We start from the raw sequence: 27,554 nt of genomic DNA, 5'->3' as shown, positions 1-27,554 counted from the left end.
GAACTTTAACTATTAATGTAGAACATCCGGATCTTTCGTGGATTATTCGGTTGAATTATTATTGGATGCATTATGCAACAGCACCCTTTAGATTCTTATTATTTTTACAGGCCAACTTGACATGGAACAACTTATGCTGTACCGTGTTGTTGTTCTTGCTTTATTAATTGCTGGATTTGTTCTATGTTTCTTGTCTTTGATACTACCTTATTGGATAAGGTTTAACACGGATTCCGTCTCTGGTTATCAGGGATTATTCTTTACATGCATCTACAATCATGGCGGTAGTGTTCCTTGCAGCAATATCATGGACTCCAAGTTGAACGTATACGGTAAGCATACTTTTTTTTAACTATTTTAAATCTATTACTGAAAATTGAGCTTTGAACTTCCTTTCAGTCACTGTGAGCTCTCTGGTCAGTATTTTGTACCTATTATTATCTTGTCAGTTGTTTGATTTTGTCTGTACTCATGTTCTATTGTTACATACTCTAATGTCGGATGAGGATTGAGCTTTGAACTTCCTTTCAGTCACTGTGAGCTCTCTGGTCAGTATTTTGTACCTATTATTATCTTGTCAGTTGTTTGATTTTGTCTGTACTCATGTTCTATTGTTACATACTCTAATGTCGGATGAGGATTGAGCTTTGAACTTCCTTTCAGTCACTGTGAGCTCTCTGGTCAGTATTTTGTACCTATTATTATCTTGTCAGTTGTTTGATTTTGTCTGTAGTCATGTTCTATTGTTACATACTCTAATGTCGGATGAGGATTGAGCACCCATGAACAAGTTTTCAAATAACCCTCCGTTTATTTTATGAGTTTGTCACAAGCCAGACGCTTTGAATCGAGAGAATATGTCCCTCGTAGAACATATATTGCACTCACGAGCTCGTGCATTATCAAATTTTACTCGGGACAATATTCCCCAATATTCATGCAATAACCCTATATTACATTACACAGAACTATAGAAATATTCAAAAAAATAAACACTTCAAAGTCCAAAGAGGCTATTGTTGATTTTGTGTAAACTTGAATTCCTGGCAATATGCAGATGTGGACTTTGTGATGCAACACTTTTCAAAGTTTAATTTTTAGAGAATCCAATACATATTTGTTTTATTTGTTCAAGCAGTAACAGCAAAACAATGATTTTCAACAACTTGAAAAAATATGATTTATATGTTACTTATCTCTTTAATTAGTATATTTGTTTTGATAAGCATGCATTTTTGTTGTGATAATGGTGTCTTCCTCGAATGCCAATATATATCGGTGCATTACGTTTGCGCGCATTACCATTACATTTGCGCGCAAAAATCATTACGTTTGCGCGCAGCTTTTGATTACAATATATATGTTAGCGTCAATAAGTGAAATTAGGCATTAAGCTTAAATCCTAGGCAATAAGCTAACGGCTAGGCAGTAAGTCTATTGCCTAAATGATGTTAGGCATTAGTCTTAAATCCTAGGATTTAAGCTTAAATCCTGAAAAATGTGTGCAGGACGGAGATGGCCAATCATATAATCATCCCCTGTGCCATGATTGGCCATCTCCGTTTTTTTCTTAACAAAGCATGGTTGGTTACATGTTATGAATTTACTTACAATTTCGGGATTTTTTTTTTCTTCAAGTAAACGGAATCAGAAAAAAATCGCTATCCTATGTCGAATACATAAAACTTGGAAAAGAATATGAAGTGTTTGTAGAAAAAGTACGGTTTCATTTTTCAAGTAAAACGTTAATTCATCGAGTCCATTGAGTAAAAGAAAATGCAGGATAAGCAAGGGGGGGGGGAATAAATGAAAAAATATGTGAATTGAGTTTTTTTATCCTACATTGAACTTTTGATGTCGTCCCTTGATCTAGAGGGGACATTTAAATTGAATATTTAGATGTGAAAACTGTTAAGATTTTAAAGTTTAAACTTTACTACCAATTGCAGAAAACTATAAAACCAATGAATTTCACATGCACATTTATAAAAGCTAGAATTGTGATTGGAATCATGTATGAGAATATATCGATGGAAGCTTTAAACGACCTTGACCAGATACGTGAATATTAATCAGTCCATTCAACGTTATAGTATGTGTGTTCTATTTTCGAAGGTGTGAGGTTGAAGGTTTGAATTGACCAATGGAAACGATCGTTCCTTAGAGAGTTAATCTAATAAAGTTTGTTTGACTGATTACGTCGCACTACCTTTCGCTAAGCTAAGCCGCATATGAGTGTAAGGCATAAAAAAAACTTCCGATCTGGTTTTTGAAGATTAAATTAGTTCTGCCAAACCATTAGTTATTATCTTTGTAAGATATTGTGTTTTTGTCAACTTTGTCATATGCATCTCAATGATATCTTCCTTCTACAAATTGCCTGAAACTCAACAGGCAATTTGTGGAATTTCGCATCAAAATTTCAGTCATTTTACAAAATGACTAGGTATTTTTAGTCATTTTGTATAATGCCTGTCGAGGTTAGGCATTTTCTAAATTGCCTGAAAATTCAGTCATTTTACAAAATGCCTAAATTTAGAAAATGTCTGTAACATATATATGTTACCTATTCCTTGAATGCCAACAAAAATATTACAATCGGCGTTATATGCTTCCGGAAATTGGCATTTCTTTTCCGATAAAAATGACTAAACCGGTAAAAAATGTCTACGTTTCCGGAAATATATACCTTACATTTCCTGGAAAATAGTAAACGATTACGTAAAATTAAGTTATTACTTTCCGAGAAAATAATTAAGGAATTATACCTGTTGAACAAAAGCAAACTCACCGTTTACAAGTTCTTATTTTGTTCAACGAGGTAGTCAATCTTCTCCTTTTCAAATTTTCGTACGAGTGCTTTAAGGGACCGTTCAATATTTATCAGACAGATGGGCCGGTGCAAAATGGGGCGGGACAAGCGCTTTTTTGTATAATGGATGGGCCAGAACAATTTAAGAGGGAAAACTTTGCTATAAATTTCATTGGTGTGAATGATATTTCTTTTGCAGGCACACAAAACACGATAAAAACAAATGAAATGATTTTAAAGTATCAAATCATGTAAACATGAAAAGACAAAATTTTAGAAATAATTAAATCATGTAACATGAAAACACAACATTTTAAAACTTTGATCAACCAACAATTTTCACATGAATGGAGTTATCTCCCATGTACACGAGTTATATCCCATGTACTAAAGATTGTAACTTTTAAAGAATATTTTTAAACAGTGAATGTGACTTTTTTCCTTAGTAATTCTTGTTATTTCAGAATACCTGTCAAGTTTTTTCATAATCGATTCAATAGTTTGAGGAAAATTTAGGATAATGTAAGACGATATCTACAGCGATTCAAGCAAAAATTCTTCGAAAAATCCAAACCAAGCCTCATTAGGATAGAATATAGTATGGACCTTTAAATGATACTTTTTGTTATGCCCCACCTACGATAGAAGAGGGGCATTATGTTTTCTGGTCTGTGCGTCCGTCTGCTCGTCCGTCCGTGCGTCCTTCCGTTCGTCTGTGCGTCCGTCCGTTCGTCCGTCTGCCCCGCTACAGGTTAAAGTTTTTGGTCAAGGTAGTTTTTGATCAAGCTGAAGTCCTATCAACTTATTTTACATAACATTCAGCCTCTTTATGAATCCCTAATTATATTATTAATTTGTTATTCATTATCTTTTCTTTATTTTATTACCTCGAAATAAAGCTACCTAAAATCACATAGAAATATCATGTCTTATAAATAAAGCCGTCATATAGAGTATCTTGATATTTTCATTTGTAATACACAGTATCATGAGGATCATATGTGACCAGAAGTTGTCATTATACCTTAGGTTTACAACGTGAATATATTTTATATTTAATTAAAGGTTAAAATAATTGGAGAAATATTGTGTGGAATAAAACCGGCCGCATATGGTAAGGGTTTTGCTCATTGTTGGAGGTTGTACGGTTTCCTTTAGATGCTAAAGTTTGTACCGTTGAATTTTATCATAGGCGATCATTCCGCAACTCCTTAATACTAAATAATTCAAGAAATCTTATGTTGAATAAAATCGGCCGCAGGGAAAAAACAGTAAACGAGGTCTGGCAAGACGATACAAACCGCCGGCACATTTAATATTGGCAAGTAGGTGTTCTTCTGGTAACAGAAGTAACAAGGAAAATTAGAGGGAACGAGGAGCACGACCCCACACTGACGCTAAGCCATAACTTGAATAACGCTTCCTCGGTACTCGGAGGATACAATGAATTCAAAACTGGTAACAGTGATAAACCGGCCGCTCTGGTAAACAAGAGAAAGCCATTTATAACAAAAAACACAACTTCCCTGTGGTACCACAGGAGAATATTTTAACATATGGTCTAACGTAGAATTATAGGGTCATGACTCCCTGTCATCTTACAAACATGTTTAAACCATCCAGATTCTTTATGTTCCTGTCCTAAATTAGAAGCCTGTAGTTCAGTGGTTATCGTTCATTAAAAAGTCTGTCGTATTTGTTTATCGTAGTTTGTTTTGTTATTGATTATAGCGTTAGTTTTCTACATCGAATTGTTTCATATATTTTTATCGAGGTCTTTTATATCCAACAGTTTGGTATAGTTTTTGTTTCATTGTGAAGGCCGTACGGTTGTCTATAATAGCTTACATACACTCAAGTCGCTTACATACCTATACTTTTATTATGTTTGAATGTAATTCACTCTTGCATACATTTCCCTTGATTAAAAATTTATTATTGATATTTCTTTTGATGGTAAATGCATTTCCCCCATTAAAACGTTTGATGAAATTTTTGACATATTTTATTTGAACTGACACATCTGACCTAGTAGTGAAATACCACTTAAGTTCGATGAAAATGTCTAATCAATGTTATTCGTTATGCTTAGTCAAATTAAATCCATAAACAACCTCAATAATATATCAGGATATGTAATGTAGGTGATAAAGATATATTAGTTATTACACGACAAGCAATATATGACAAAAGGCAGCCAGCCATAAGAGTGATATAATCACAACTTTATTAGACCAACGTGACTTATAAAAACGCATATTATAATTTCTAATCACGTGGTTTGATACTGTCTCCAAAAACTATCAAATCCCTTAAAGTAAATAACTTTCCTTGTCCATGATATAAACAACATGGCCAAAATTTTGATATTAAGCCTTTTGAATAATTCATGCTTTGCTGAAAGATCCAAGTAAATGCCACATTTTTTATGTTCCTGTCCCAGATCAGGGTCCTGTTATTCAGTGGTTGTCGTTTGATGTTGGTTACATATTTACTTTCGTTTATTATTTTGTACATAAATGAAGTACATTGACTACGGTTTTGTCACGTGGGTTTATGGTTTTATCATCAGGAATTATTACACGACAATCCTTCTTTATTTTCGTTTATTAAATTATGATGGTTTGACATAACAACAAGTGATTTCGAAACAAAAAAATGCAACTACAATTATGAATAAAAATAGACGTGAAATCATGTCAAAAGGAAAACATTAATACGGAATGCCAGAAGGCACGTGCATGTGTTTGTATGAACCAACACCAATACACAGAATGTCAGAAGACATGTTCATGTGTTTTTATGAGCCAACACCATAACACAGAATGTCAGAAGACTTGTTCATGTGTTTGTATGAGCCAACACCATAACACAGAATGTCAGAAGACATGTTCACGTGTTTGTAAGAACCGACACCAAAAACCAGAATGCCAGACGACATGTTCATGTGTTTGTATGAGCCAACACCATAACACAGAGTGTTGAAAGACATGTTCATGTGTTTGTATGAGCCAACACCATAACACAGAATGCCAGAAGACATGTTCATGTGTTTGTAAGAGCAAACACCATAACACAGAATGTCAGAAGACATGTTTATGTGTTTGTATGAGCCCACACCATCAACCAAAATGCCAGAAGACATGTTCATGTGTATGTATGATCCAACTACATACCACAGAATGACAGAAGACATGTTCATATGTTTATATAAGCCAACACCATAACAAAGAATGCCAGAAAACATGTTCATGTTTTATAAGAACCAACACCACAACACGATAAACAAGAAGACATGTTCATGTGTTTATATAAAATGTCAGTTAGAATTTCCTTGTATCATAAAAGAGAAATTAAACATTTGTTTTAAGATTTTCCATTCAAACCTGATTATTTTAACTATACAAAAATCTCGATCAGTGGAAAAATAACAGTTTTATAAATGATTGAATATCGATCTTGATATCTATATCACTAATGGAAAGCTGAATACTAAAATTTATGATAAAAGGGATGATTTTTCATTTCCTATCGTTAATTATCCGTTTTTAGATGGTGACGTTCCCTTATCACCATCTTACGGTGTTTATATATATCTCAACTTGTACGATTCGCTCGTGTATGTAACAATGTTTTAGATTTTAACGAGAGAAATTTATGTATTACTGAAAAATTATTACACCAGGGTTTTCGATATCACAAACTAGTCAAAACATTTACGTAGTCTAAATTTTATCATCGGTATAAAGACATCATTCGTAAATATAGCTCAACATGCAGACTTCTAATACGTTCAGGTATTTCACATCCAATTTTTTATGGAAATATTCTTTATAAAGCACAAAGGTGTCAGTATTCACCTCTGTCAGAAACTTACTAAACCTTTGAATAGACTTATTAAGAAGGGATATAATTACGATACTGTTGTCAAGTCATTAAAGATTGCATATTTTGGCGTTAATATTGAGTCACTGATAAGGTCTTTGCATCGGAACTAAACACATTTATTCTAAAAACAGTTGTTGGCATGACACGGGTTATGTTCTTCTCATATATGTTATGATGGTATGATACTAAACCCCTAACGGGAAGGATTGTGCCTGATGTTCATATGATGAAATCATAATCTTTCAGTCAGTTTAATTGAAGTCTGGAGCTGGCATGTCAGTTAACTGCTAGTAGTCTGTTGTTATTTATGTATTATTGTCATTTTGTTTATTTTCTTTGGTTACATCTTCTGACATCAGACTCGGACTTCTCTTGAACTGAATTTTAATGTGCGTATTGTTATGCGTTTACTTTTCTACATTGGTTAGAGGTATAGGGGGAGGGTTGAGATCTCACAAACATGTTTAACCCCGCCGCATTTTTGCGCCTGTCCCAAGTCAGGAGCCTCTGGCCTTTGTTAGTCTTGTATTATTTTAATTTTAGTTTCTTGTGTACAATTTGGAAATTAGTATGGCGTTCATTATCACTGGAGTAGTATATATTTGTTTAGGGGCCAGCTGAGGGACGCCTCCGGGTGCGGGAATTTCTCGCTACATTGAAGACCTGTTGGTGACCCTCTGCTGTTGTTTTTTATTTGGTCGGGTTGTTGTCTCTTTGACACATTCCCCATTTTCATTATCAATTTTAATTTTATCAAAATAACAGAACATAAGAAATCCTTTTTAAAAATCGAAAAAAAAACCAACAAAATAAAAAATACAATAAAAAAAAATATACTACATAATCCATTAGATTAAAGTTCATAACCCTGCTGACATTTAAATCTTTATATTTAAAAGGCTGTTTATGACGTCTTTACACTAAATCCATTGGATGTTGGATGTGAAAGGATTGATAGTTTAGTCTTAGATGCATGATTATTTTATTAGTTGTTAGTGGCTTTGAACTAGCTGTCAGATAACTGCGAATACTCTCAGATCTGTTCCTAGTGTCTTTTTGTTGTCGGAATGTACAAGTACCCGGCCACGTCCACTTGTATTTTTGTCCATCTGATGAGTTAAGCCCTTTTCAACTGATTTTTATAGTTCGTTCTTATGTTGTACTGTTATACCACTGTCCCAGGTTAGGGGGAGGGTTGGGATCTCGCTAACATGTTTAACCCCGCCACATTATTTAAGTATGTGCCTGTCCCAAGTCAGGAGCCTGTAATTCAGTGTCGGTCGTTTGTTTATGCGTTACATATTTGTTTTTCGTTCGTTTTATTTTTATAAATAAGGCCGTTAGTTTTCTCGTTTGAATTGTTTTACATTGTCTTATCGGGGCCTTTTAAAGCTGACTATGTGGTATGGGCTTTCCTCATTGTTGAAGGCCGTATGGTGACCTATAGTTGTTAATATCTGTGTCATTTTGGTCTCTTGTGAACAGTTGTCTCATTGGCAATCATACCACATCTTCTTTTTTTATATATTATATATTAATGTAATGGCTTGTTTTATTTGAAGTCGTAGTGATGCGTAATAGGTAAATTAATAAAATATCATTACGTAAGAAAGTAATTTCAACCGTACACTGCTATCCTGTCATATAAAAGAAAGGTTCCCAAGCGTCTCTTATAATGAGTAAATTCAAAACATGAAACAATTTTTATTGAAGTTGAATCTTCAGTAGGGCAATCATATTTCTTGTATAATTCTTCATTGTGAACAAACATTGAGGCATTAAGTATATCAACTGCAATAATTACGGCTATAACATAAACGAATATAATTTCTACTTTTAAAACTTGAACCATATATAAAAATACAAAACATCAAACAAAATATAATCAAAACAAAAATTATACTATACATTATCTAAATGCATAAGCCTGCTGATATCTAAATGTATATGTTCAATGCTTGTTATATTTATAGATTATCGTTGATCATCTCAAAGCAGTCGAGTTGAGATGACCAATGATAATCTGTTTATCGCTATTTTACCTATAACGACGTTGTCAATTTCATGTCAATTTCGTTAGCAACGCCACGTGGTTTCCTTAGTTTCTAGCGCTAATTTTCCATCTCAAGCGAGAAGCATGATATGAAAATTATCACAACAAAAGATCAAAAGAAAAATGCACAAAATAGCGATAAATAAACATATATGGTCGGTATTGTTTGAAATCTTAGCGATACGTCTATGCGAATCTATAAAAAGATTGCTTCAAAAGTAGGTGATGTTATGCATACACTTTTATGAGGGGGGCAAGGGGGGTCCCAATAACAGCAAAACAGCAAATTGATTTGGCTCATAACAGATAACAAGGAATTAAAATGGACAAAAACAGATAACAGTAAATGAAATATTAAAAAAAAACAATAAGGTCTTTCCTCACGGAGAGGAAAGACCTTAATAATTCGGTCTTTGACAAATCAGTATTTCTTATTACGGATATAATCCTTTGTAATGCATTCCATTTTTTATGACGTACAGTGGCGGATCCAGGGGGGGGGGGGGTTCCGGGGGTGCGCACCCCCCCTTTATTTTTGCCGATCAATGCATTTGTATAGGGACATATGTTTTGCACCCCCCCTTTGCCCTGGGTGCCCTGGGTTAGCACCCCCCCTTTCGAAAATTCCTGCATCCGCCCCTGACGTATGTTTTTAGTATTAATTTATGTATCTAGAATGTGTTTAAATTACTACGCAATATATAATAATATTTTTTATACGCTCGTTTACGGAACGTATTATGGTAGCTGTTGTCCGTCTGTTGTCAACATGTCGGACATTAACTCAAAAACTCTTTGCATTAAACTTTGGGAAATTGGTTATATCTATTGACGTGAGCTCCCTTTTTTTTTCTTTTTTTTTTATATAAATTTTAGATTTTAAGTTTCTGGGTTTTTATTCAATAAAATTGGTGTTTTTTTTTTTCAGTTTTCTGATAATATCTCAAAAATGCTTTCACAAAGCAAGGAAATTTGGTGAATTGTTTATATCTAAGGGAGATACCATTTGATTTTAATGGGGGGGGGGGGCTAGGATGAAATTTGAAAAAATAGGCAGGACAGGAGTTTTGAGTAAAAAAAAAAGGCAGGATGAGACACTTGCAAAAAAAAAAAAAAGTCAGGACGACAATTTAGGGAAAAAAAGTCAGGATAAACTGAAAAAAAGGCAGGACAGAACAGAGTGAAAAATAAAAAGGCAGGACAGAGATTACAGCTTAAAAAAAATGCAGGACAAAATTTTTCATCCTAGCCCCCACATAAAAATCAAATGGTAGCTCCCTAATAACATGAGGTAACTTTCAATTTTTTATAAATTTTAGATTTTACTTTTCCGAGTTAACGGGTTTTATTAATTAAAAAGGGGTGATTTTCCAGTTTTCAGACATTAACACAAAAATGTTTTCAGCAGTTCTCATGAAACGTTGGTGTATTGTTTATATATATTGACTGAAGCTCCCTTTGTTGCTAATCAAAAAAGTGACCTAAAAGAGTTTGAATATTCTGACTTTTTCTAAATGACCATTAAATGAGGTGTGTGAATTTTTCTTAATAAAACTTTGAGGCAAAGTGGTATATAGGGTAGAAAAATCAAAAGCATCAATTATAAGCATGCAGTTTATCAAGTACTTTTGACACTCTAAAAGCAATTTATTCCATAATTTTCAAAGGCCTTATTTGAACAATTTTTTATCAGCTGAGGTTTTTGATTGTACCAAGTGTACTAGTAAGTAGAATACATAGTTTAGTAGGGAAACAATGGCTTGAAACGAAATAAATCTTTGTTTGTAATGAGTTATGTGCAGCTTCGGACCCAAGTACATGGTTGGAACTTTCATTGTACAATGTATTTGGTTCTGCTTTGAAACGAATCACAGAGCTGAGTCTATGTACCATATTATATAAAATGTTAAGTGGTTGTTAGGACCTAGTTCTTAATTGAGATCCTTGTCAGATATATATTCCTGGCCATATGTTTTCCTTTTTGTCATATTAAGAATTGTTTTAAATTTAATATGTTCGTACGGAAAACAAGGAACATTATTCTCATACAAAAAATTAAGATAATTCTAAATACACATTCATAAAAAAATGGAATTTATTACAAAGGATAATCATAAGATATACTTGAATTGTCCTGGACCTCAATTCTGTGATGGGTATATGTTAATGGAATCCTTCTCTGAATACGGGACAAACGTATTAGTAGTGGTAGACCCCAATGGCCAATGATTTTCAATTTATACCGAATATTGACTGTCAAAAAAAAAATGCCAACATTCCAATTTTCAATAACAGTTAACAGCAAATACATTATCACAATAACAGATAACAAAAAAACTAAAAGCCCAATAACAGCTAACAAAGAATAAGACAGCAAATATATTTTCAAAATAACAGATAACAAAGAATTAAATTGCCCCATAACAGCATAACAGTTAAACCCCTTGCCCCCCCTCTTTTATACTGTTATATAAAAAGTAAAATCACAAAAATACTAAACTCCGAGGAAAATTCAAAACGGAAAAAATCAAAATCAAAATTAAAAGCTGAAACACATCAAACGAATAGACAACAACTGTCATACAATGTAGTCCTGACTTGGTACATGTACAGGAATTTTCTTATTTTGAAAATGGGGGATTAAACCTATATAATATATAGGAAGATTATTACCCCATAACTTTATGATGAGTAAATTTCAAATATGACACAGATTTATTTAAGTTGAATTTTCAGTAGGGCAATCATATTTCTTGTACATTTCTTGCTTATGAATAAACATTGAAGCATTAAGTATACTAATTGCAACAATTACGACTGTAATAAAAAGTCACATTATTGCAACGTTTAAAAGTTAAACTATAAATTGTAAAGTAAATAACTCTATCCCTAAACCTTGCAATACAGGAAAACATTTAATTAGTGAAAATGTTGAAACATGGATTCCCCTTTACTGTTGGAAAGTTTTCACCTGATCAGCTTGGGATCAGACTTTTTGTCTAATAAATTACTGTTTCAAAACCCCTCACTTTAACTTTTTTGATCTGAGCGTCACTGATGAGTCTTATGAAGACGAAACGCGCGTCTGGTGTACTAAATTATAATCCTGGTACCTTTGCTAACAATTTAAGGATTTTTTTGCCAACAGTTATTTATATTTCGTTTGAAGCTTAGGGAGCTACCACTTGATTTTTATGGGGGGGGGGGGGGGGGGGTTAGGATGAAAAATGTTGTCCTGCAATTTTTTTTTTTTGTTGCAATCTCTGTCCTGCCTTTTTATTTTTCACTCTATTCGGTCCTGCCTTTTTTTTTTATTAGTTCATCCTGCCTTTTTTTTTACTCAAAACTCCTGTCCTGCCTATTTTTTTTCAAATTTCATCCTAGCCCCCCCATAAAAATCAAATGGTAGCTCCCTTAAGCTGATTGTGAGTAGATTTATATAATTTTCTAAACAATGTATCTGTTTAACTCTGAAAAATATCTTAATGTGATAATTTGCAATTTCTCTAGCAATACCAATATGCAGGTTTTGACATGTGCCCACATGCGGAAGATAAATCATGATTTCCATGATGTACATATATTTCAAAATTACACATTTAACTCCGCATACAGATACAGTTTTGGATATATATCATCCCTCAGAAAAAAATCCGTTTTTGATCAGCCGTATCTGGAACGAGTTATTATTCTAGTTATCTTCCTTTGGTCGGTCGACAATTTTGGACCTGTTCAATTCACACGAGACCGGTTAACTAGCAATCTTCGATGATAATAGTCATATCATCATTATCATGTTTAAACCATATATAATTTAAACACATACAATAAAGAAATTGACTAACGAAAATAAAAGAAGGAAAGAAGTGTAGCCTGTTGACTTTATTCTTAATGGCAAATTATAAATATACAATATACACAATCTTTTTTGGAGAGTTAATATTTTAAGAATAAAAGCATAGTACATGTACTGACAGTGTTGAGAAAATTACGTTGGATTTTTAAGTTTGATTGTGATAATCAAAAAAATGTTTATTCAGTTGCATAAAAAAGTAAAATCACAAAAATACTTAACTACGAGGAAAATTCAAAACAGAAAGTCCCTAAAGGAAAAATCAAATGATATAAAACACAGCAAACGAATGGCCAACAACTGTCATATTCCTGACTTGGTACAGGCATTCTGTTGAATGCGATAGAAAATATCAAAGATTTAGTAATTACAATCATTTGTAAACATTGTATGTTAAAAATTACCAGGCAAAAGATTTAAGACTTAAACTATGTAAGATAGAAACATTCATAAACATGTAACTGTAAGGAAACCAGAAACAAGTGTTATTGAAAACAAGATCAGAATAGAGACGGCTACAACAAACTTTGTATTCGGTAAAATTCTAAAGTCAATCGACCTAACTGATATTGTAACATAAAGATTGTATGTAACGAAGAACATGATCATATATTTTTTATACATTTCAGGGAGTTACAAGATTCCGCAAGTGTTTATGAGCCTAGGGTTTTCATTCTACTTCATCTGTGTTGTCTTGGCATCCATTACATTCTTCTGGACACGTGACCTGAAAAAAATAAGAAGAATCAAGTTTGCTGCTTCATCATTTGCTTTTCTAACAGGTAATGTAAAAGATGTAATATCACCGAATCATGGTACGTCACATCCGGTTTCATACGAAAAATTATCAAAATTTAAAATATTCCCTTGAATTTGACTGTTGTAGGAAATACATCCTGCATTTCATTGCATATTTCTTAATCATAAACATTATACCGTGGGTGATTCAAATCACCATTCCTTTTATATTTGGTGTTTCTATAAAATATTTTGACAGTTTGAGTTGACATTGTAACTAAAGCATATCAACAAGGAAATAAAGTTTATCATCATTCGAATTTTTAACTTATAGTAATGTTTATTACAGTGTATGCAATGGGATGTTATTTTAAATTTCTACTGTACAGCACTGGAAAGGAAAAAAAATTTACTCATACTTCAAAAGTTCTATATTTGAAGCATAGATAAATTCTGCACATTGTTTTGAAAAATATTAGTTTGACAATGCATGATAGGCGAAAACAATTATGGTGGTACATTGTAAATCTCGAAAACATAAATAGTTACGGACAAAACAATCCCAATTTAATCTAATACATATAAACTGGTAGTTCTCGACAGTTAAACCCAAAACAAATGATAATATTTTCACTTGATAACCACACAAATCGTATTTTGCTTTGTTTTTCAAAAGATACACTGTTTCCTTGATTCACAATCCTGTTAATGCCATTAAAAATATAATGTCTAGTACATATGCAGGACTCGGAGGTGCGATAGGGACGCTGAAGTGCGATGGTCACGCTGAAGTGCGATGGTCTACGCCGAAGTGCTATGGTCGTTTCGCTGAAGTGCAATGGTTTTGCACATGACGTTTGAATATTGTGACGTTTTCAAAAACAACGTTATTACAAAATCTCCAAACAGTTTTTAAAGTTTGATGAAAATTTCCATATAGGCTATTTTTTGCCTGATTAAATCAAATATATTATAAAAAATATACCTTCATGTGCTACTTTTTTAGTTAAATGTGGTCGAAATTTTGTATATTTGCTCAAAATTCGGATTTGTGGCCGTATATTTTTCTTTCGAAAGAAAACCATTACTTTTTTGTTTTAAAAGATAAACACAAATTGTTTTTTGTTCAATAATAATAAATTTCTGTATTTTATAAGTTACTATCCTAAAAATTTATGCATTTTTTTTTCTCAGAAATAACTCATATTTATCAAATTGTCATTAATTGAGAAAAAAACGTCATTTTTGCTGTATATCTATCAAAATTAAAAAAAATTGCACTATTTACAGTTTTATAAAATTTGGTCCACATAATCTCCCTGCAAAATGACACGTTTTACAAAATAGGGGTCCGATCAATTCCTGCAAAACGTCACTTTTTGCGGGACGTAATGCGTGTAATTTTTCCGTAACAAGAAACGTAATGTGGAATTTCGATGCTCCAATTTCTGTTTCTCAAGCATGCTAACTTCTACGCCATTAATATTAGTACATTTGATTCTAACAGGATAACAGTTTAATAACATCATAAGAAATAAAACAAATTACTGTTTCTTTGAGATCTTCAACAAAATAATGTAAAGTGAGCAATCTCAAGACGACTGACCCTTTTGGTGTTACTAATATCATGCATGTCAATTATCATTTTTATTATTTTAATTCATCATCCATGACATTTTATTGCAGCACAGGAAACCAATGATATTTTAAAACTAATTATAATCTACTGAAAATGTAGGTACACGCCGCTAATATAAAAGTACAAAGTTCTTATTTCCTCAACGTTGCACGTATTTTATCTAACAAAAGGAAATAGCCAACAATATGTTTATACACCCGTAATTTTTTTACGGGACACAAATGTCCGTCGTAAACATGGAACAGCATATTATCCAAATTTTATTAAACTGAACATGGTTGTTTTTTCAGTCATGATGGTAAAACGATCTGTTTAATTTTTGGTGAACTTTTCGAGTTACAGGACTTTGTAACTGAAACAGATTTTTTTTTTCACAGTTCGCGCTGTAACTCAAAAACGATTTATGACTATTGCTTAAAAATTTACACACTTCTTAGTTATATTAATCTGAACATCTGTATATACTTTTTGAGGATGATTCAAAATTTGATTTTAGAGTTATTGACTTTATGACAAAAAGAGGGGGTTTTCACATGTCGCGCCGTATCTCAGAAACTATTTATAATTTTTGCATAAAACTTCACATACTTTTTAGTTTAATTATTCTTAAGATCTGTATACTTTTTCGTGATGACTCTTTAATTCATTTTTGAGTTCTTGAATTTTTATTGCGCTTCAATTTGGGGATCATATAAAACATGTTGTGATATACAAACTTACTATTGAGCAAGAATAATGAATGAGTCAAGATATACTTAGCATGACTTCCTGTACAACCCCCGTGTTTATTTTAAAAACATGTATAATGTTTTTTTTCATAACACGACGGGCGTATCATGCGCTCGTAGCGCAGCTGTTTATTTTGTTCTTTATATTTTTTTGTAAATATATTAGAAAAATGACGGAATGACAGCAAATACAATGCAATTTCCAATATAATCAATGTTTCCAAATGGCATAACTCTTTTAAAGAATATTTGATATGCACTGATTTTCGAACGTATCCATACGATATCAGTTTTATAAAAAAGTTGTCAAGAATTGTTCACTTGAAAAATGTAATTAACCAGAAGGACCGGAAGGACAGACAGAGGAATGGACGTACGATATTTTATGTACGCACTATGGTGAAAAAAATATATAGTTATTTACCAATAAAATTACGATATGAGAGAAGGATTTTAATCGCAACTAATCCAATCGTTTTCACCAAATCAAAAATTTCAAAGTTATAGTTTTATTGTTTGGACAAGAGCATTCTTTAGGAAATTGAAGATTCTCCTTAATAAGAGTTTGCTTTTGTTTTCTGACCACATAAAACAGAAGATAATATAATGGTATAATTGCCAATGATACAACTTTCAACGACACAGAAATTAACAACTATAGGGCACCGAACGGTCTTCAACAATGAGCAAAGCCCATTCTGCATAGTCAGCTATAAAAGGTCACGAAATGACAATGTAAAACAATTCAAACGAAAAAAGTAACGGCCTAATGTATGTGTTGCAATTTATGTACAAAAAAAGAAGTTCCGTTTGCAGGATAATGCTGAGTTCACACGTAATTCGAATTCGATTCGCATTAACTAATTTGAATTCGATTCGCATTAACTAATTCGAATTCGATTCGCATTAACTAATTCGAATTTGATTCGCATTAACTAATTCAAATTAGTTTGATTCGCATTCGAAATGTTTGACGTCCTAACGTAAATTCTAATTCGAATTGCAATGCGCGTTAAATTTGATTTACTGTCCAAACGACGTGAACTTTTAATTCGTATCAACAAAAACGGATTTCTCAGTGATTAAAACGTGAATAAAAGGATTTTAAGGAATATTTGTAATGAAACAGCAGTCCACCAAACAAAACAAAACAAATCTAGAGGTCAACATACGGTATGAAATTATATACGAGTGTGTACAGTAAATGTACCTGTATGTCAAGTTCTAAACTGCCGATCGTGTCTTTAATTTTAAAAGCCGCAAAAATTATCAACAGTCCGTTATAACTTTTCTTGAGATGTTTCTCACTTAGACCACAAACAGAGAGAGGTATTTGTTATTCACATGATTTTATTTCCGGAAACAATATAACCAATTTATAGATAGTACTTTACAAGCAATATTTATACATCTGAAAAACGTCGCCGGTAATTTGCAGAGATAACGTCGAAATTGTCTGCCAGCGACGTCGTGCACTTTAGGGTTACTGCTCACAAGGAAGCTATTAAACCAAGAGTTCCAAATGGTGAAGTTGAAATCATCCCTTCGTAAATTTTACGGACGCCATCACGAGTTGGTTGACCGTTATGGAATAACCGTTTCACAAATGATATCGGATATGTTCCTTACGTCGTAACTACAATCCCCTTCCCTTTCATGAATGTGACCTACCGAATTAGACTATTTACTGGATTTGTAATCACATAAGCAACACGACGGGTGCCACATGTGGAGCAGGATCTGCTTACCCTTCCGGAGCACCTGAGATCACCCCGAGTTTTTGGTGGGGTTCGTGTTGTTTAGTTTTCTATGTTGTGTCATGTGTACTATTGTTTTTCTGTTTGTGTTTTTCATTTTTAGCCATGGCGTTGTCAGTTTGTATTAGATTTATGAGTTTGACTGTCCCTTTGGTATCTTTCGTCCCTCTTTTAGCGCTAACGTTGAGGTTACAAAGAGGGGACGCAATTTTTAGGATAAATCGCGTTTATCATGGAATCAAGCACGGTGACCTATATTTTTTATTTGAGATTTGGAGAAAGCCTGACAAAATGCAGTTTATGCAGAAAAATGATTAAAATGACATTTTCAGAAACAGTTTATTTCCATTTTTTTAGGCTTGAATAATTGTATAGACAAGTTATTCGTGTAGTGATTTATTTTTTTGCCTTTTTGTCACTTATCACAGCTGCAGATTGAACCCGATCTTAATAATTTACAACGAAAAATATCTGCTCCAAAAAATTTATAACATTGCCTAATTGTTTTATAAAATTGCACAAATCCTCAATTTTTTCGAAAACAAGCACGGTGACCTATGTTTTATTTTATAACTCGCCAAGGCCTACAACACATTACAAAATTATAAAAATGACATTTTATCGAGAAACTGTATCGGATGCCCTTAATTAAATGCAGACAGGAGCAGAAGATGATTTGTAGCTGAAAGTTTCATACGTGCAAAGAAACGGAAATAAAATGAAACGAATGATTCAAGTCCCAAACAGTTTTGATTATTGGGTGTGGAGGTTACCAAAATATGTAAATCAATGGGAACAAGGCGGCTAAAGGATCTTGGTCTCTAGATGAGCGTACCAGTGTTCGGAACTACAAAATGTATGCCGGAAAAGTTTTGTACGACAAGTAAAATGTCTTGATCTTATTATTAATTTTGACTTTTTTAAAGTATCATTCAATTATAAGTATTTTTTTCCGTTATATCAAGTAGCGATAATTTTGTTTTATTCAGCGGCTTGAGATGAAACCTGCTTTGTAAAAAAAAATCACACGATCTCAGTAATTTTATTGTGCTTACAATATTAATCTTCTGCAACGGGATAGGCAAAAAATAAACCCGATTGGTCCCAACTTGGTCCTGCTATGAGTCAATCATAAACAAACTGTTATGATATCAGATAAATGGATGACTGGGTGTTGTGAGCAATTTCTTAGATATGATATGACAAAAACAAGTTACTAGTATATTTGATAAAATAATTTGGATCCTACTTAGTGAATCAATTTGTATTATCGCACTTCAACACGCAATATAAAGACATATCTCGAAAACAACATCGGTGACTCCAATTTGTTTCGCTTAAAATTCCAAAATAAGTATAATCTATCTTTATGCAAAATTTCAATGATTTATTATTGGTAGACCAACTATAAATAGTGTGATTACCCTTTAATCTCAGCCACCCAGTGTATTTTCTAATCCCATACTGCTGTCTGTTAATATAAGCGGATGATTAGCATATTAAAAATTAAAGTCTTTTGTTAAACCTGAACAGAAATAAAAATCCGATCAGGCAAATATGAGGCTAGCACGCTAACCACTACACCTCCACAAATAGGATTCCAACTTCAGACCGTCGCATTTAGCTAGTATAAACAACGTCAAAATTAGACCATCGCACTTCAGCGTACCCACCAACACACTTTGAACAGCGTTTCTAACAACAAGTTAGCGTCACAACGTCACCATCGCACTTCAGCGTTTTAACCCTCTTAGTGCGTAGCTAAATTTCAAAACATTGTCCAGAAACGGATCAATTTCAGTAAAAAATACCAAAAACAGTAAATTGTTATTCAGTCTTGTATAACAGCATGTTAACTCAAATAATTGAAGAATTATCAAACATAAAGTAAAGATGTTTATTTTTTTCAAAAAATAACGTTATTTATATGTCATGACGTAACGTCATAATGATTATCACGTCACGTCCTAAGTAAGTTTCGCGTTATTCAATTAGTCAAGCACTTTGCAGTGTTTTAAAGAAAACGTTCAGTTTTTGCAAAACACCCCTATACTTTACAAAATTTCAAGTCCGATTTACTTATTTTCGGTTGGTCATCTATTCTTAGATCAAATCCAATATTTCATTGAATAAAGCACATATAAAAAAAAAGATGGCATTGCGTATTCCAAGTGTACTTCAACAAACATGACATAAATACAACATGACAAATAATGTAAATGAAGTATATACAAAATAAGAGAAAATTTATTATATGCTGTATCTATAACTTTTAGTCTATTTTTTGTATAGTTCTTCCATTATGTATGGTACTAGACTTACTGACACTAAGCATTGTTTTTATTGTGGTTTTCTCATTGTTAATGACCGTTAACATCCACTTCATTTGAACTTTGGTGGCTAGTTGTCTTATTGCCAATCATACCACATCTGACATCTTCTTTTTTATATTCAAGTGCTTATCTCATATATTAACAAATTTGGTTGGCATCAGCCATTTTATTTTGATTAATTAAATTTGATACTGATTTGACATTAAAATCTTAAAATTCTTAATCTTAAAATTAAACATTAACTTGAACCAGTTTTTGAAAACTTAAACATAAATTCTCCCGAAGGTTTTTATATTGATGACATTATAAAAGGAAATGCGCACAATATTCTGCGTTATCTCCGCAAAATTTACAGAAACTTTCAGTTGCTAGTGCTTTATGTAAACTGTGTATCAACCCGTTTCAAAGTGATTGTGCACTTATTTTTGATTCGTAAGAATTAAGCTCTCATATTTTGGTTTAACAAAGCATAGGTTTTTAAAGTCAAACGATTAGCAAATTATACAAAACAATCTGAGTTAAATAGTGCTGTGTTATTAGGTTAACTATATGCTCAAATTGATATAATGTAACTATTTGCCCCAACATAAATATCGCCACACCTAAAAAGAAAACCATTTTATTGGCTGAACTATGACGCAATTAATTTTCAGCCTTAATTTCTTAAGAAAGACTCATTTAAGATTACACATGCACGCTTTATATCCTAAATTTTAATAGAAATGTTTAAAAGATGCAAAAAATATGCCAATGCTGTGAAATGTTTTGCTATGTATACTGTAAAATGCATCTGTCTCCATAAATATCCTCCATCACTGATACACTGTAATCGTCTTGTTCCCTTTTCTGTGTAGATGATGGTTGCACCGACGCTAGTGTCATCACTATTCTACAACTATTTCTTGTGTTTACTACTGTTATTCTTTTCTATGTTATACTGATGTTCAGTATAGTTGTCGTTTGTTGGTGTTTCTCGTTTCACGTTTTTTATATAGATAAGACCGTTGGTTTTTCTGGTTTTTTTTTTTTTTAACACTAGAATTTTTTGGGCCCTTTATAGCTTGCTGTACGATGTCAGTCAAGGTTCTGTGTTGAAGCATGTACTTTGACCTATCATGGTTTACTTTTATGAATTCTGACTCGGATGGAGAATTGTCTCATTAGCACTCATACCACTGACATCTTCTTATATCTCATTTGTCATATTCATTATCATATCACATTGATGCTTGTGAATGACAAATCCAAATCAAACACACATTTTTACCTGCATGCTTACTAATTACCACCATAAAATCCCTTCTAAACTGTAATATCTTTGCAAAGCTGTATTTTTCATTCAGGTGTTGTAATCTGTGGATGGCTATATTTATACATGTTTGTTTTATTCTGTTTCTTATTTTTTAGGTTCTGTTTCGTTAATAACTGCTTAATTTCTTTGAGTACTATTGTTCAATTGTATATTTATACTATTTGTAAACATCAATATGTATATATTTATAGAATAAATAATTAGAGGGCCATTCTGAATTCATATCCGTACTTCAATCTTATATTTACAAATATTTAGAAAAGATATTTTATTACATCTTTCGATTTTTATCCCCCAACTTATATAGCACGTGAAGTATACTAAGGAAAACAGTTTTTTGTTTAAATTATAAGCACCGTATTCAGTATCAGCAAAATAGATCATTATATGAGTTTTAAAAACGTTAACTGGTCTCAAATTTAAACATCGTAAGGTGTTACTTCATTGAATAAATGTAAAGGAATTTCAAAATTTGCCGTTAAAAATGTGAAACTCTGATCTTCTATTGGTATAAATACAGTTTAAACTGGTGTAACTTCGAGTCATCACAATCCACGCGTTATAAAATTATATATATAATAAGAACACTTCAGTCTTGTTCTGAAAGGTTCAAAGGCAGGATACAAAAAACTAAAACACAAAATAGATTAAGTTAGACATAAGTTTTCAGCAGCAAATATTTCAAAAGGTACATTTTGTAACAACACTCGTCAAACAAAAAATGACCAGAAAAATAAAGATAGCACACTCTTTTGTTTACGTCCCAAGTCATGAGTCTGTAATTCAGTGGTTGTGGTTGGATCGTGTCTGTCACATATGTTTTTCTTAAACTGAATTGTTTTAAATTATGCAGTTAGTTTTCATGTTAGTTTTACATTTTTTTCATGTCGGGGCCTTCTTTAGCTGACTTTACGGTAAAGGCTTTTCTCATTATTTGGCTGATTCCTGCTCCTAACGGGTTTTCAATAACTCCATAGTATCTATTCATTTTTGCACATTAACTAAAGTTTATAATAACTAATAATGCATAAAAAACATTAAAATGCAGAATGTTATTTTATGCCAATGTTACAATTCGTGTCAGTAAATTAATTGTAGACTTATTTATTTATTAAATACCAACGTAGACTTTTTCGTTGTTTAATTAATTTGTTTTTAAAGAAGTGAGAAAACCAAGGCAAGCATCAAGTTCAAGACTTAGTATATATGTGTCCCTCCAAATCTAAAAGAGTTAAGAACATTTGTTTAAAATCTTTATTTATTATTGGGTACAAGAACTAAAACCAATAATTATCGAATAGTTTTGTTTGTGTTGCTTAAAGATCATTTGTTGATGTTGGTTTTTTCCCTTCTATTTCATACTAGGATTCTTTTTTATTTATCAATAAAATTTGATAGCGCTATCAGTATCATGCCGTCAAATCAATTACGACGTCAAATGACGTCAAATAATATATGACGTAATGATGACGTTTTATGAAAAAGATAGGAAAAAAGAAAACAACAACAAAAATAATAACGACATGATGAATAAGATATATAAAATGTATTCAACAATTGAAGTAAAGGTGTTTTTTTCAGAAATATTACGAAAGGGAAAAAAATATCTTTTTTTGACACAAAGGACATATATGTCCTTCCCGCAGTAAGCCAGGGGAGGACACATATGTCCTTCCCGCAGTAAGAGGGTTAACCAACGCACTTCAGCGTAGACCATCGCACTTCAGCGTGACCATCGTGGTTCGGAGCACCATCGCGGTTCCGAGTCCTACACATATAAAATGAAAATGTTGTCGAAAGCGCCGTGTTTTTGAAATGTGGCATCCGGGAAAATGTGTATAAATTGATGTGTGTGTAGAAGGTAGATCATAAGTATATACTTTTTGAGTTAGAATGTTCTTATACTTTGCCAAAAAAAAAATTTAACTTTGCTTTTTTCAAAAATATAACAAAAAGTATGGGTCACCGTGCTATATACCAATTGTCGTTGAAAATTGCCTAAATGTGGTTAGATTGTTCATGAAAAAACACATTTGTGTGCATAAAAAAAATTCTATGAGATAGAATTTTGAAACAAATTGTAAGAAGATAGGTTTTATATGTTTTAAGAAAATAAAAAGAAAATATTGTGTCAACGAACTTGTTTTCTTGCTGAAAGTCAAAATTGAAAATTTCCCTATCAGCCCAGTATATAGATTTTACTAAAAGAGTTATCTCCCCTTAAATGGCTTATTTGAAAAACATTATTCTTAAAACACAAAATTTTATATCTGTTTAAATATTTTGAATATTTAACAATAAATAACTAAGTTTTATTCATATAAATAAACAGTCTTACCATTCAATTCCAAATCTGTCTCCAAATTTGCAGATTTGGGCAAATAACTAGACCGATTTTGTACTGAGATTGTACAATCAATGATGTCGGAATACCATGAAACTAACTTAAATCAATAGAGATGATGTTTCGAGAGCCATGAAATGGTTATGTTGTGTTTGCATATATTGTGAGTACAAAGGGAAGTTAGTGTACCGCGTCCCATTTATATAAAGATAAGTTGTTGTATAGATTTCCGTAAAATCAAACGATTTGACTGACGGAAATACATTCAGATGTTATATGTCGCAATTTGCATTAATAAAATTTTTTGTTCCAAACGCCATAAAAAAAAAAGATTATTCCGAGCAAGAGGTGTGTGTGTGTGAGAATGTGTTTAATTATTGTTTATAAATTCCAAGATATTTTATTACAATTTTCATATTTTTGTTTACAGCAATTTGCTTGGTAGTCGCTGTTGTTGTATTCCACAACACTCATGACAAAGACACAAACACTATAATTTATGGATGGTATTTTGCAGTTGTAAGTCTTGGTTGTGTAACTTTAGCCAGTCCTTGTTATATTGTTGATGGGTGTCATACTATCAAACAAAAAGACGAAAAAATTCCAACAACAAGTACAGCTCCCTGTCCTACCGCTCTCACTGTCTATCAAAGACAGCAATTAATAGATGGCTTCAATAATCAAATGTCAAAACAGCAAAGCCAGTTACCGGAACCACTTGGGTTAAAAGGTAAATTTGCTGTCTTATATGGCGTAACAACCTTAGAACTCCCTGCACCAAGACCAATAACAATTGATGACAGCGATGATGATACTTATAAACTGAAGGCAATGAAAACTTTAAAACAACCAATGGTTGTTCCACCGTCTTCTGAGTATAGCTTTAAAACAATATATGACCATGATTACAATGAAGAAAACTTTGTTCATCCACCTCCAAAAATTGTCAGTTCAGATACTCCTCTTAAAGACATTTTACTCAGAAACTTACAAACTCATTCCGGTTATGACAGTGATGTATCCAGACAATCTAGTTGTTATAGTTTGGAGAGTGGCCAGATTGATGATAGTGACCTTGAAATTTATTTGCTCACAAATGGTTCTAGGTCAAATAAGGGAAGCGATGAAGATCGTCCTCCAAGTCGTGAAGCATTCGGTAAAAGGAAAATTAAGATAAAACATAAAGTTACTTCACGAATTGTTGACGGAAAAAACGTTACAGATATCGCACATGAAGGATTACCCACTATACATATCATTGGTCCAGACAGAGAGTCAAGTGACTATAAAGAACCTAATCCTTTAGGGTCATCAGGTGCACTACCAAGAGAAGATGAAGTACTATTACCATCTGAAGCTGAAAATGATGACGACACATATTACAAGGCTAATAAGAAATCAGCATCTATACGTTTGAGCAGACGTCATATACAAGAACATGACAATGAGGCTTATGCAAAATCAGACGATGAAATTTACAGAGCAAGATATGGTGCACGTTCTCCATATACGGAAAAGAAAGATGTTCATCGAGAAAAAGAGGATTATGATGACAAGCCACAGAAATCTCGGAAAAAGTCAACTAAGCGCAAGAAACATCGCAGTGGAAAAAAACGTAAGGAAGGAGAAAGTCCAATGTCTCTCAAAGATTTAAATACAACAAAAGGAGAAAAATCGAACGAAGCAACCGCAAAAGAGGATGATGTGTATAATAAAGGCGTTGAAGTAAGTACAGGACTACCAAAAGAAAATACAAATTCTTCTGACCAGACAGTAGATCGCTCATGTAAACGCATAGATCAAAGCGAAAATCGGCATGTCGAAAAATCTGAAGAACAGGCCTTTGAAAAAGAGAAGTGCGACAAACATGATGGAGACAGGACAAAAAGCTATGATCAACTATATGACGCTGAAGGAAACAAAGTCACCATGCGCGTAGCTACGTTTACGTCAAAACGCCCGGGCGTACACTTGAATTTGGCAAAAAAAAAAATCATCTCAATAAAATTAAAAGAATTAAATAATAGTACATCAACCTTCTATGTCTTTCTTCAATGGCTTGTAATTGCGAATAAAAGAGACAAACATTTTTATCTTATGATATTTTTGTTCATTTTCTGTCAAAGTCTTAATATACCGTGAATTCTATACTCACTTTCCTTTTCTTTTTTTAAAGCAATTCATTATGTGCTAAGATTCGATATGCGGTTTTCATTTTTTGTCGAGCCGTTGCCATTTATGTCGCAAAAGCGAGACATTTCGATCCTAAATTTCGCCAGCGGTGCCAATATTATAACTATGTACATTTAGGTTCAGTATGTTGTTAAAGTTTTAAGATATTAATAACTTTAATTGTCAAACCTTCGTAAAATTTTACGGTAGCTGGACAAAAACTGTTGATGGTCAATAGAGTATCCAGAGTATAATGACGAAATTATATATGATGAGTTTTCCCGTAATTTATGGATAAAAGGAATTCATTTTGCATTTACAGTCTGAGATTAAAATGTGTTACATGTCAATTACTTTGTTAAACATTCGTCGAATTTAATGAAACTTTATTGAAGTTTTTTTTATGGTTAATTTCAGAAGCAAACTTTTTTTCGTTCAATTTTCCGTGTAACTGTTATAATGACAGACAGACTTTAATATCTTTACGCAATTTAAATCAGACGATCTGGAATTTGTGTCACGTTTGTTTCGAGCGACATTGATGTGTCCTTTGTAGACGATACGAGCGTCTGGCGCAAGTACAAAATTTCAAAGCTGGTATCTATGATGAGTTAATTTTCGTGATAAATTTATAAACCTCCGTAGTTTGTCATGAAACTTGTGCAGAAATTAATATTCCTGACCAAGACAAAATATCTAATGAAAATATTCGATTTGTTTAAATCCTATAATGGACTGATAAATTATTTTTCGCTTGGAAAAATCCCTGGCGAGAACCAGTGTTCCATAGAGAACCCTTTACAAATTTTAATATTTCACCTGAACAACTCATTTACGACATTTGCACATGAAAATGTGTTTTCGTTGATTGAGTGCTTTACCCCACGGCCCCCTAAGGCTTTAATCATATTTGAGAGTAAACACAATGAATAGATAAAACATCAAAAAGAAACAATTTTTAATCTAAAGAATGTTGTTATTGATGAGTTGGTTTATTCCCGATTGTCCCACTTTTTAAAATTTTAGAGTTCTGATTGTCCCACATTATTTTATGTAGTAAAATGTTCTTGATAAACAAGGTAACTGTTGTTTGTTTTTCTAAATAAACAAGAATTAACTATTGCACATTTAATATTAATTTTATAAAAGAATAAAAAAAAATGTTTTTCAAATCATTAGATTGATACACTTTTGATTAAAAAATTATAATATTTCTGATTTATGAAATATATCTTTTAAGGTATAGATTAACTTTTTTTCTTAACCTGATTTTTGGGTTTATTATATTGACTCGGCTCTAGAAAATAATTGGTAACGAAAAAATCATATGGTGGTGCATTTATTTTTGCTACGGCCATTTGAATATACATGTACCCAATTCTGAGGATTTTCCCAGTTTTCTTCAAATTTTATCCATTTTTGGGCTATTATCACGAAAAAAAATCACAGTTTCACAATTAAACTTTAATTTTTTTTCATACTTTCAATAAAGATAGAGTGGACCAATCTGAATAGATCTAACTTAAAAAAAAATTAGAAGTAGGTGTTAATATAAGAAAGTTTTAAAAAATTTTATTGCTTTTTTTGTGTCAAATTGACCATTCTGTCAATTTTGTCAATTTTGGAATTTTCTCTTTTTTTAGAACACAAATCTTATTATTTCAACTTCTTTGTTATTCATGATTGAAAAAATACATATTTAAGAAATTTGAAAGAAGAATAAAATATATGAGATGCACATGCTTCTGGTAAAATCATTTCTTGTACATGTACCCCTACTATTTTCTCTAAATTTGCTGCTGTCTAAAATTTTCCTGATCAGCCTTTCCAAGAATCACTATTAAAGGTTGTTTTTCCCATTGTTGTTGCAGTCAACAGGACTCTTCACCAATTATAAAAAAGAGCCAGACTTCCATAAGAAATAA

At 32.4% G+C, this 27,554-nt stretch overlaps 1 protein-coding gene across 1 annotated transcript; it reads left to right on the top strand.

Annotated features, from left to right (window-relative positions):
• LOC139510820 (uncharacterized) lies at nt 1-27,554 on the top strand. The gene is made up of 4 exons (XM_071297353.1): nt 1-332; nt 13,236-13,388; nt 23,888-25,392; nt 27,501-27,554. Exons 1-4 carry the CDS (start codon nt 122-124, stop codon nt 27,552-27,554), a joined length of 1,923 nt encoding a protein of 640 aa, XP_071153454.1. The 5' UTR covers nt 1-121.

Source organism: Mytilus edulis, chromosome 2 (genome assembly GCF_963676685.1).
Source record: "Mytilus edulis chromosome 2, xbMytEdul2.2, whole genome shotgun sequence".
Lineage (NCBI taxonomy): Eukaryota > Metazoa > Mollusca > Bivalvia > Mytilida > Mytilidae > Mytilus > Mytilus edulis.
This window is presented reverse-complemented; position numbering and strand designations above follow the sequence as displayed.